Source organism: Phaenicophaeus curvirostris, chromosome 34, assembly GCF_032191515.1.
Source record: "Phaenicophaeus curvirostris isolate KB17595 chromosome 34, BPBGC_Pcur_1.0, whole genome shotgun sequence".
Classification (NCBI taxonomy): Eukaryota; Metazoa; Chordata; class Aves; order Cuculiformes; family Cuculidae; genus Phaenicophaeus; species Phaenicophaeus curvirostris.
In genome coordinates this window covers 295,916-307,818 of record NC_091425.1, presented here as the reverse complement: position 1 = coordinate 307,818, position 11,903 = coordinate 295,916, and the positions used below count along the sequence as shown (strand labels likewise).

Here is an 11,903-nt window from a genome sequence, read left to right as displayed (position 1 = left end):
TTGAGTGGTTTGAGGGTAACACGGGAGTGTGATTCCCCTCGATCTCAGAAACGTGCAAGCCCAGGGCAGCTGGGAACAAGAGCAAGGACAGAGCAGTTCCCCTCCCTCTGCACTGAGCCAGACAATGCTCTCACCTCGCAGGACTCCCTCTTATCTCTCTGAGTGCAGCAGAGGCGCTGATGGAGGCGGGGGTAGGGGGAAGGGGGTAATGAGAAATTACTTTCATTTGGCTTAGAGAAGGCTCCCTTAACTTGTCACTGTCCTTTCCTCCCTCAACAGTGCCCAATGCCTAGATGCAGCAGATGTCCAACAGCAGCTCCATCACCCAGTTCCTCCTCCTGCCATTCGCAGACTCACGGGAGCTGCAGCTCTTGCACTTCTGGCTCTTCCTGGGCATCTACCTGGCTGCCCTCCTGGGAAACGGCCTCATCATCATCACCATCGCCTGGGACCACCACCTCCACACCCCCAGGTACTTCTTCCTCCTCAACCTCGCCCTCCTCGACATGGGCTCCATCTCCACCACTGTCCCCAAATCCATGGCCAATTCCCTCTGGGATACCAGAGAAATCTCATATGAAGGATGTGTTGCCCAATTCTTTCTGTTTGACTTCTTCATTTCAGCAGAGGTTTCTCTTCTCACAGTCATGTCCTATGACCGCTACGTTGCCATCTGCAAACCCCTGCACTACGGGACCCTCCTGGGCAGCAGAGCTTGTGTCCACATGGCAGCAGCTGCCTGGGGTGCTGGGTTTCTCTCTTCTCTGCTGCACACGGCCAGTACATTTTCCCTGCCCCTCTGCCAGGGCAATGCTGTGGACCAGTTCTTCTGTGAAATCCCGCAGATCCTCAAGCTCTCCTGCTCACACTCCTACCTCAGGGAAGCTTGGCTTCTTGTGGTCAGTATCTTAATAGTCTTTGGCTGTTTTGTTTTCATTGTGGTGTCCTATGTGCAGATCTTCAGGGCTGTGCTGAGGATGCCCTCAGAGCAGGGACGGCACAAAACCTTCTCCACGTGCCTCCCTCACCTGGCTGTGGTCTCCCTGTTTATCAGCACGGGCACTTTCACTGACCTGAAGCCCTCTTCGATCTCCCCATCCTTCGACCTGGTGGTGTCATTTGTCTACTCCGTGGTTCCTCCAGCAGTGAACCCCCTCATCTACAGCTGGAGGAACCAGCAGCTCAAGGATGCAACGTGGAAGCTGATAACTGGATTTTACACTGAAGCAATGAACTGCTGAACTTCTGCTTCACTGCAGTTATCATGTGACTCACTAAAGGTGCACACTGCCTTATTTTATTGATGGTGGTGTTGGGTTTTTTTAAGTTTACATTCTCATCACCTTTTTAATTCACTCTCTTCTTTCCATTTGTAACCAAGTAACTGAGTAAACAGCAACCCATGCTCTCTGTATTTCATAGAATCATAGAATCACCAGGTTGGAAAGGACCCACTGCATCATCAAGTCCAACCATTCCCATCAGTCACTAAATCAGACCCCTCAGCATCTCGTCCACCCGTCCCTTAAACTCCTCCAGGAAATGTGACTCAACCCCCTCCCTGGGCAGCCTCTGCCACTGCCCAATGACCCTTTCTGGGAAACATTTTTGCCTGATGTCCATCCTGAACCTCCCCTGGAGGAGCCCGAGGCCATTCCCTCTTGTCCTGTCCCCTGTCACTTGGGAGAAGAGCCCAGCTCCCTCCTCTCTACAACCTCCTTTCAGGGAGTTATAGAGAGCAATGAGGTCTCCCCTCAGCCTCCTCTTCTCCAGGCTAAACACCCCCAGCTCTCTCAGCCGTTCCTCATCAGGCCTGTTCTCCAGCCCCCTCATCAGCTTTGTTGCTCTTCTCTGGACTCGCTCCAGAGCCTCAACATCCTTCTTGTGGTGAGGGGCCCAGAACTGAACACAGGATTCGAGGAGCGGTCTCACCAGTGCTGAGTCCAGAAGGCGAAGAACCTCCCTGGCCCTGCTGGTCACGCCATGTCTGATCCAAGCCAAGATGCCATTGGCCTTCTGGGCCACCTGGGCCACTGCTGGCTCATAAAATCATAGAATAACCAGGTTGGAAGAGACCCACCGGATCATTGAGTCCAACCATTCCTATTAAACACTAAACCGTGTCCCTCAGCACCTCGTCCACCCGTCCCTTAAACCCCCCCAGGGAAGGGGACTCAACCCCCTCCCTGGGCAGCCTCTGCCAGTGCCCAATGACCCTTTCTGGGAAAAATGTTTTCCTAATGTCCAGCCTAAATCTCCGCTGGCGGAGCTTGAGGCCATTCCCTCTTGTCCTGTCCCCCGTCCCTTGGGAGAAGAGCCTCCCTCACCTGGCTGTCGTCTCCCTGTTTGTCAGCACTGCAGGGTTTGCCCACGTGAAACCTCGCTCCATCTCCTCCCCATCGCTGGATCTGGTGGTGGCAGTTCCATACACAGTGGTGCCTCCAGCAGTGAACCCCCTCATCTACAGCTTGAGGAACAAAGAGATCAGTGATGTAGTCTGGAAATTCATGACTCAATGTTCCTAAGAAGCAATAAAGTGCTCCTCAGCTTCTGCCTAGCAGTTCTCATGTAACTCCTCCCAGGCAAAGACAGTCTTTATTTAATTGTTGTTTGTTTCTTAATTCTAAAATCTTTACCCCCTTTCTTATTCACTTTCTGCTTTTTTTACTGACTGGGTGTTTGTTTGAATAAGGAGCTGAGATCCTGTGTATTTAAGCAAAATAAAGGACCCTTCATTGGCTTCTGTTTTCCTGAGTTCTTTCCCCCAAGGCCTCTCTGGAGCTGCAGGAACAGGTCCTGTGGTCATGGGTGGAGGGGACAAACAAGCAGGCAGCTAAATTGGAACAGAACTTCAGCATCCAGGCCAGGATGGCTCCGTACACAGCCTGGAGTGAGTGACAAAGCACTCGGGAAACAAATCCGATCTGAGCGAAGGAGAAGGGGGCAAGGCTGGCACAGTTAAACAAAAACGGGACCACCTGGGCTGGGAACATCTCCCACGTGGAAAATAAGCAGGAATCCTGGGATCTCCCAATCCTAGGATGCGTAAGATCTCCCAATCTCACACACAGAGCAAGGAGCAGGCATCTCCCGATGGAGAGACCACCTGCCTCCTCCAGATCCTGCTGGAGAGTGAGTCCAGAGGGTGCTTGTCCTGGACAGCAGAGAGGTCTCCTAGGACACCGGGCAGCATCACAGAGGATGACATCCCTGAAAGAGGCTTTAAAAGATAGAAATGAGTTTTAGAACCTATAAATAAGGGCTTGGCCTCTAAAACTAAGGTGTTGGAACTCCAATATTAACCTTTGGGCTTTAAAATAGAGGCTCCTAACCTTGGGTTTTAGACACAGAAAACGAGAGTTTAGACCTTCAAAATGTAACTGTGGGTCCCAAAATGTCTATGGGTCCTAGAAAACAGGTTAGAACCCTGGAATTGAAGATTTCAGCCCAAAACATGAGACTTCTGCACTAAAAGGATGGGCGTGGTGCTACAAACTTGTCTTTTGATCCCTCAAGGGAGGAGAATCTCTTGCTTCCAAGAAATGAAGCTCTGGTCCTGAATGCAGGGCTTTAGGCACTCCAGTAGAGGCTTCGAGCCATCAAGGAGGGGGTTGGATACTTTCCATGACAGTCTGGAGCTTCAAAAGGAGGGTTTGGGTCCTACCAGTGGTGCTTTGAAAGTGAAACTGAGGCTTTGAGCCAGGACCTCGGGTTTCATGCCCTGAAATGAAGCTGTGGTACCAAAGACAACAGCTTTGCAGCTTGAAATATACCTGAGAGGCTAAAAATGAGGATCTGGGCCTTTACAACTGCAAACAACTCCAAAAATGAAGCTTTGTTCCCGGAAAAGGAAGCTCTGGAAGCTAGAAAGGAGCTAAAAATAAGGCTTTGGCCCATAACACTGAGGTTTCAGACATCCAGAATCAACTTTGGTCCTTAAAAATTATGCTCTGGGACAATGAAATGTGTCTTTAGACTTAAAAAATGAGGGTTGAGACTCAAAATGTAACTATGGGCCTCCTAAGAAAAGCTATAAGTGTTAAAAGACAAGTTGGAACCCTAAAATCAAGGATTTCCACCCTAAATATGAGACTTGGGGCACTAAAGAGATGGGTGCAGTGCTACAAGTTAAGTCTTTTGTCCCTGCGAAGGAGACAAACCTCTTGGTTCCTCTGTTGCCTCAAGAAATGAAGCTCTGGTCAAAACTGCAGGACTTTGGGTGCTCCAATGGAGGCTTCAGGCTGTAAAGGGGGAGGTTGGATCCTTTATGTGAGAGTTTGGAGCTTCAAAAAGAGCCTTTGGGCCCTACAAATGTTGCTTTGAAACTGAAATTGCATCTTTGAGCCCCGACATCAGGTTCTTTGCCCTAAAAAGAAGCCATGGTAGTGAACAGGATGGCTTTCAGCCTAAAAATGGGACTTGAGAGGCTCAAAAAGAGGATTTGAGCCCTCACAGTGAGGCTTTGTTGCCTGAAAAGGAGGATTTGGGAGCTAAAACTGAGCTTTTGAACCCTGTTAGAGGCTTTTGTCTCCAACATGGAAGCTGTGGACATAGAAAACCAGACTTTGTGCCTTAAAAATTGTGCTGAATTGTGCTGAAGGCTGAAGAGCTTTCCCGAGGCATCAAATCTGCTGAGTTTGAACCCCCAGGGGTGCAGAATCCCCCGCTGCCCTGGAGTCTCGGCCAAGGCTTTTCCCCTCCTGTCCATCCCAGAAGGATCCTGCTCCTCTGGACGAGAAGCTGGATGTTCCCAGGTGTCACAGGAGCTTTGGCCAGGTGATAGCTGCGTTCATGGAGCCGTCAAGTGCCAAAGTCCTTTCTTTCAATCGTGGCCTCGGTGCCCTGTTGACGTCTAAACTGAGCTCTCTTGTTCCCTAGGTTTGTCTATGAGCATAAAATAGAGACCCACTTAGCAGGCTGCCCCAAGCAGGAGGTGGGAAGTGATGTAAATTGCATTGGGTTTGGTCTCTCTTTATATTCCTTTTATCTTTTTTTCTTTCGTCTATTAATCTATTTTTACCTTGGCCCTCAAATGAAAAAAACATCTCCATGGAGAAGCACGGACAGAGAGCTGGCCAGCTGAAGTTTGCCCTGAGGAGGTGGACGTGGGCACCAGAACACTTGCTCCTCCTCACTAACAAGAGACCTCCACCAATCCCATGCCCTTTCAAAAGGGATTTCACAAAGAAATATTGATCTTCTCCTGGAACTTCCTCAGCCTGCAGAAGAGAAGGCATCGGGGGGACGTTATAGAGGCCTTCCCGTACCTGAAGGGGTCACCAAGAAAGCTGGCAAGGGACGTTTTCCAAGGGCATGGAATGATAGGATGACGGGGTGGTGTTATGTCCTAGGGAAGATTTAGATTAGACATTAGGGAGGAATTGTTCACAAAGAAGGTGGTGAGGACGTGGCTCAGGTATCCCAGGGAAGCTGTGTGTGCCCCCTGCCTGGAGGGGTTCAAGGTCGGGCTGGATGGGGCTTGGAGCAGCCTGGTCCAGTGGGAGGTGTCCCTGCCCAGGGAAGGGGGGTTGAAACTGGACGGGCTTTAAGGTCCTTACCAACCCAAACCATTGTATGAGTTTGAAAGTTCTAGAAAGTTTCAGATAAAACGTTTTTCTTAGGTGCACTTTGAAATCTTCCTCTGTAACCACACTGGGAAATGACTACAAGGAGCCATGCGAGGCTTGAAGACTTGAAGAAAACAACAGGAAGAGAAAGAGCTCATTAAGGCTTTCTGTAGGTTAATGAGATCCAGGATGGAATTGTTGATGAGTCCTTGAACCTCAGCTGCTGAGAGGAGATGGAACAAAGCTCTCAAGAAGTCAAAAGCAAAGCTCAAAGTTTCTTGAAGTCTTAGTTGGTCTCAGTGAGCATCGTTAGTGACAAAGGCTCCCCAGGGACTCATTAGAGCCGAGAATTGGAGGCCATGATTGCAGGAGGACAAAGGCGCCGTGCAGGCAGCTGTGATGCTAAGAAAAGCCTGGGTTCACTTGGTGAAGCAGAAAGTCCAAGCCCTGACCCCCAGGCCCTGGGCAGGGAGATGTGGCTTTGACTGCAATGATGTTGGTGCCATGAGCCTTCTCACATTGCTGAATTGAAGTGGAAGCAGTTATTTCTTGTGATTCCAAATACAGGCCTGTAGGGTTCCTTGAGATGCCAAGGCTCTCACACAGCTCCACGTGCACCAGAAGAGTTGGGGGATAGAAGGGTAGGGTTATTAACGGGTTGGATCGTAGAAGAGTGGCAGAAAATGCGTTTGTGAGAAAGATCATGTCAGAGAGGAGTCGAGTCATAGAGGTGCAATACAGAAGGACAGATGGTTCATAGAACGTTCAAATCATTGTGGATCATAGAATACTCAGGTCATGGAAGAGTCAAGTCATATGAGTGTGAGAGTTTAGTCGGGCATTGGCAGTGTTGGGTCATGGAAAGGTCATAGAAGAGTTTGCTCATAGAAGTTTCATGGAAACATTGAGGCACAGAAAGTGTGCGTTGTAGAAGCATCAGGATATAGAAAGACTGCAGAAGTATCGCATTATAGAAGAGTTATCCAAGAGTCATAGAATTGTCAGTTCATAAAGGAAGCGTCTCATATGAGTCAGGTCAGAGAGAGTCATAGAGGGGTCAGGTCATAGAAGGGTTTGTTAATAGTTGGGTCCTAGAAGAGTCGGGTCACAGAAGCATCTGGTCATATATTGGTCATAGAAGTGTTGGAGCATAAATGATTCATGTCATAGAAGAGTCACAGAAGACCTGGATCGGAGAAAGTCACAGCATTGAAGAGTCAGAGAGTAGCTGGGTCATAGAACGGTTTGTTCATAGAAGGCTTGAGTCATAGAAGGACCTGGTCATGTAAGAGATGGTCGTGGAAGAGTTTAGTCATAGACAAGTCGGCTCGTAGAGGAGATATAGAAGAGCCCAGTCACAGATGGTCCATAGAAGAGTCAGCTCATAGAATATTTGAGTCATAGAAGATTTGGGTTATAGAATATTTGGGTCATGGAAGAGTCGACTCATAGAAACTTGAGTCGGGTCATAGAGGGGTCATAGAAGTGCCGGTTCACAAAAGGGTTGGGCCATAGAAGGGCCGTGTCATAGATTAGTCGGGTCATAGAGGAGTCGGGTTATAGAAGAGTCAGGTCATAGAAGAATCACAGAGAAGTCAGGCCATAGAAAGTTACGGAAGAGTCAGAGGAGAGTTGGGTCACAGAAGGCTTGGGTCACAGAAGGCTTGGGTCATAGAAGACTTTTTTTAGAAGTGTTGGGTCATAAAAGACTCATATCTTAGAGGATTGGCGTCATAGAGGGTTGGGTCATATAAGAATTCAACTGTAGAAGGTTTAGAGAAGTGTTGGGTCATAGAAGGATCAAAGAAGATTTGGGCTATAGAAAGATCAGGTCATAAAAGGGACAGAGAAGTGCTGTTTATAGAAGAGTCTGGTCATAAAAGTTTCATAGAAAGTTTGGGTCATTTAAGGGTCATAGAGGAGTCTGGACATAAAAAAATTCAGGTCATAAAGAAGTCTTAGAAGGGTCATATAAGTCTTGGGTCATAGAAGATTCACTAGAGTCAAAGGGGGCTCAGGTGACAGAAAACCTGCGTCCTAGAAGAGGTGGCTTATGTAAGTGTCTGGTCATGGGAGAATCAGATCATAGAAGAGTTGGGTCATAGAAGGATGGTGAGACATAATTTACCAAGGGAAATAAAATCCCCTTCTCTTTCAGACACCCAGAAATGGGATCCTACTAGACAAATTCTGGGGCAAAGCCTTTTGCTCCCCTACTCATCCACTGGCCATTTCTGATGTGGCAGTGGTACCAGCGGTCAGGGAGTTCCCACACTCTCCATGACCTCTGGAAGATGATGGAGACACTGTGACATCTTCCTGTTCCCTCAGCTCCCTGCGATGCTGCCCCTCCTGTCTCATAGACTGTGAAGAATTCCTTTTGCCCAAGAGATCCCTGACTTGACCTCTACCCACTACTGGTCAAACTCCTCCAGAGTCCTACCATGAGTCACAAAGCCCTGTGAGACCTTGATGGGGAAGGCAGGGACAGAGGACACAGTGAACCTCAGATCTGTCTACACCTGACCCTTCTAAATCCAGCAGTGCCTACGCAGCGTATTTTTCTTCTTTAACTGTTCCTGAAGCAGCAAAATCTCATCATGGGTCCTTGAATGGACTTTCAAGCTGAGACTCAGTTTATCTGGAGCCTTGCAGTGCTTGGAAGATGCTGTCCTTGACTACCATCTCTCCTGAGCTCTGTGACCATGTCCCAGCTCTGTCTCCCATGGGAATGGCTCCAGCTCCTCCTGCCTGTGCCCCTGGCTGAGGCCATTGCTGCCCATTAGGGCTGAAGCCCTGAAGCTGTGGCACCAGGCAAACTCATCCCTGCCATGAGGAAACCACGACCAAGGGTTTCAAGACCCTGTGTGCGCATAAGCTTTGCAGAAGATGTGTCTGGGGGAAAGGGAGCTGAGTGTCTTCCCAGCCCCAAGTCTAAAGACCTCGGATGAAATGCCTGAATTCACTCCGTGGGACAGATCCTCCTACTTTGGAGAAATGATTTCGTTCGCTGTCAACTTTCTGAGGTCCTGTCTAATGGTGCGACAAGAAATTGATTCTCATTCCCTGTTATTTTTCTAACAGGAGCAATGACACTGCAGGACAGAAGTGTGCCTGCCCAGATGATGAAGGAAGCATCAGGGATGGCTTCAGCCTGTTTCTCAGAATGTTCCCCTGGAGCCCCAGGGACACCTCGAGGGAGCCCAGAGGGAGCAGAGAAAGCGCTGCCTTGGGCTGCTCCTCTGCTGCTGAGCTGGGCTGGGCTCCTGGCAGGGAGGGAGCTCATCATGAGACAGGAGATCATAAAAGAGCCAGGTCTGGCCGGGAGCAGCTCCTCTGCCAAGCCCAGCAGGGCTGAGGGCACTGCCTGCAGGCAGCGAGGGGACAGGAGGGAGCAGAGAGAGGGGAAAGGCAGGTGGGGTGGCAGGAGAGAGGAGGCTTCATTTGGAGAAAACTCTTCACAGCCCTTCTCCAGGTGAGTCTCTGAGTGCAGGACAATGCAGGTGCGGTTGCTGGAGGGATCTCCTAAAGCCGGCACAGCCACAGCCTGTGGGATCTGTCAGGAGGGCTCTTGCATTAAAGATAAGGAACTTCCCAGACTCTGTGTTTTCAGTTCCCTGCACCTGGGGAATTTGGTGGGAGAAATGGAACCAGAGCCTTTCATGCTTAAACAAATCACTGAGACTCCTGAGCAGTATCCTTGAGTGGTCAGCAGGTCCGATAGGAGCCTCCGAATATGTCTCCAGCTGGTCCTCTGCCCATGGACAGCAGCAGCATCACCTCTGCTGGACCCATCAGGCTCAGTCTGTTCCATCCCTTTCTGCTTATCAACAAGACCCTACGTCCAGCTTAACCCGGGCAGATGTTTGTGTAGGGCCAGGGGGATGCAGAGAGGGTCAGATGGGATCTGTGAGCGCTGACAGGGAGAAGGCATGGGACAGGGAATCAGCTCCATTGAGGAAAACCTCCAGAGAGAAGGGATAGGATCAGAGATGGAGAGGAAACTTAAACCAGAGATGTTGCTGTTGTTCTCTTGTTCTCTCTGCCAGTCTCTCTGGGGATGGGAGTTGCAGAGTCAGGCACTGATCTTCTGTGCGGCTTTGGGCAGTGCATTCCTGAGGAATTAATTATCTCGTCTGCACTAAGATATCCTCGTTAGGATATTTGGCTTTTCTTGAGTTTTCCTCGCAAGCACTATGCTGCCCTCACAGATGCAAACCTGTCCCGTCTCACCTTTAGGCATTCGAAACCTCTAAGCCTGCTACCTTCTCAGCTCCTCATCCCCGGCAGTGCAGATGCTGACAGGCCCTTCTGCACCAGGAGCAGTTCCCCTGGACAACGCTGAGCCCCAGCAGTGTCCCCTGTCCCCACCGTCCCCATGTCCCCTGCTGCAGAGCAGGGCTGACTCCTCGCAGCCAGCGGGCAGAGGCTCTGCTCCTCCCGGCACATTCAGCCGGCACCGAGCAGGGCTCCAGGCTCAGAGCTGAAGGAAGGGCTGAAAAAAGGGGACAAGGTGTGAGCAGGAGGGAGGGGAAGGAGAAATGGCTTTGATTTGGCTCAGAGGTTATCCTAACTTGTCACTGTCCTTCTCTCATATGACAGTGCCCCATGTCTGGAGGCAGCAGATGTCCAACAGCAGCTCCATCACCCAGTTCCTCCTCCTGCCATTCGCAGACTCACGGGAGCTGCAGCTCTTGCACTTCTGGCTCTTCCTGGGCATCTACCTGGCTGCCCTCCTGGGAAACGACCTCATCATCATCACCATCGCCTGCGACCACCACCTCCACACCCCCATGTACTTCTTCCTCCTCAACCTCGCCCTCCTCGACATGGGATCCATCTCCACCACTGTCCCCAAATCCATGGCCAATTCCCTCTGGGACACCAAGACCATCTCCTACTCAGGATGCGTTGCCCAAATGTTTCTATTTATTTTCTTCCTTGGTACAGAATATTTTCTTCTCGCAGTCATGTCCTACGACCGCTACGTTGCCATCTGCAACCCCCTGCACTACGGGACCCTCCTGGGCAGCAGAGCTTGTGTCCACATGGCAGCAGCTGCCTGGGGCACTGGGTTTCTCTCTGCTCTGCTGCACACGGCCAGTACATTTTCCCTGCCCCTGTGCCAGGGCAATGCTGTGGACCAGTTCTTCTGTGAAATCCCCCAGATCCTCAAGCTCTCCTGCTCACATGCCAACCTCCGGGAGGTTGGGCTTCTTGTGGTTAGTTTCTTAGTAGCTTTTGGCTGTTTTGTTTTCATTGTGGTGTCCTATGTGCAGATCTTCAGGGCCGTGCTGAGGATCCCCTCGGAGCAGGGACGGCACAAAGCCTTCTCCACGTGCCTCCCTCACCTGGCTGTGGTCTCCCTGTTTCTCAGCACTGACACGTTTACCTACCTTAAGCCTCCCTCCTTCTCCTCCCCATCCATGAATTTAGTTGTGTCATTTCTCTATGCAGTGGTAACTCCAGCACTGAATCCCCTCATCTACGGCTTGAGGAACAAGGACCTCAAGGATGCGCTGCGGGAACTTATAACTGGACAGAGCTCTGATGCAATAAATTCCTGACCTTCTGCATAGCAGTTCTGGTGTTACTCATGGCTGGTGTTACTGCCTTCTATATTTTTATATTTCTACTTTTTTTTTTTTTAACTTATGATCATGTTTTCAACTCTTTTTGAGTTCGTTGTGGGTTAGGTAATGACAACCCACACTATTGTAATCAAAATAAAGCCACTGCAGCACCTTGTCTCTTCCTCTGACCCTCCCTCCAAGGCTTTCTGGAGCTTCAGGAACAATTCCTTTGCTCCTGGCTGGAAAAGAAGAAAGTCCCAGCAGGGCAGCACTGCCAGGCACCAGCACTTGATCCCCCAGAGCTGTTCTCTCCCCATTTCCACACTCTCCTCCTCCCCCCTTGCCTTGCTGTAAGGCCTGAGGGCTCTGAGCTTGGTCACAGCCATGCTGCTTGTGGGACAGAGCTGCCTCCAGAACAGCCTTTCCATAGAGCAAGGGGACCTCCTCAGGGCAGAGCCTCAAGGCTTGGGGCTTCTTCTAAACTTTCTTGCAGGAACTGACTCAAGCATTTGTCCCAGAGGCAATAATCCTGGTGAAACCCCTGCCAACCACCATTCCCAGCACTGGCCTCTCACCCCAGCTTGGAGAGTTTCTTTGTTCTTCCATGAGAGGACACTGATTGAGTAGACCAAAGGCCAATTTGGCATTGTACGGATCAGATGTGAGCGCACACATCATGTCTGTGAGCTGAGATGAACCTGAATGTGTAGACAGAGCAGTTTCTTCAGTTTCCACGAAGATCTCTGGGACAGATATTGCCTCG

The 11,903-nt window shown here is 50.2% G+C and overlaps 2 protein-coding genes across 2 annotated transcripts; both read left to right on the top strand.

Moving 5' to 3' along the window:
• The first annotated feature begins 227 nt into the window (after nucleotides 1-227).
• On the top strand, nucleotides 228-1,241 carry LOC138732590 (olfactory receptor 14A16-like). Its single transcript, XM_069879230.1, has one exon. It carries the CDS (start codon nucleotides 294-296, stop codon nucleotides 1,239-1,241), a length of 948 nt encoding a protein of 315 aa, XP_069735331.1. The 5' UTR covers nucleotides 228-293.
• Nucleotides 1,242-10,192: 8,951 nt separating this feature from the next.
• Nucleotides 10,193-11,134, top strand: LOC138732597 (olfactory receptor 14A16-like). Its single transcript, XM_069879238.1, has one exon. The coding sequence runs from the start codon at nucleotides 10,193-10,195 to the stop codon at nucleotides 11,132-11,134; it is 942 nt and encodes a 313-aa protein (XP_069735339.1).
• The last annotated feature ends 769 nt before the right edge of the window (nucleotides 11,135-11,903 follow it).

Coding starts and splice junctions, on each gene's coding strand:
- LOC138732590 (XM_069879230.1), top strand. CDS start 294: ATGCAGCAGATGTCCAACAGCAGCTCCATCACCCAGTTCCTCCTCCTG.
- LOC138732597 (XM_069879238.1), top strand. CDS start 10,193: ATGTCCAACAGCAGCTCCATCACCCAGTTCCTCCTCCTGCCATTCGCA.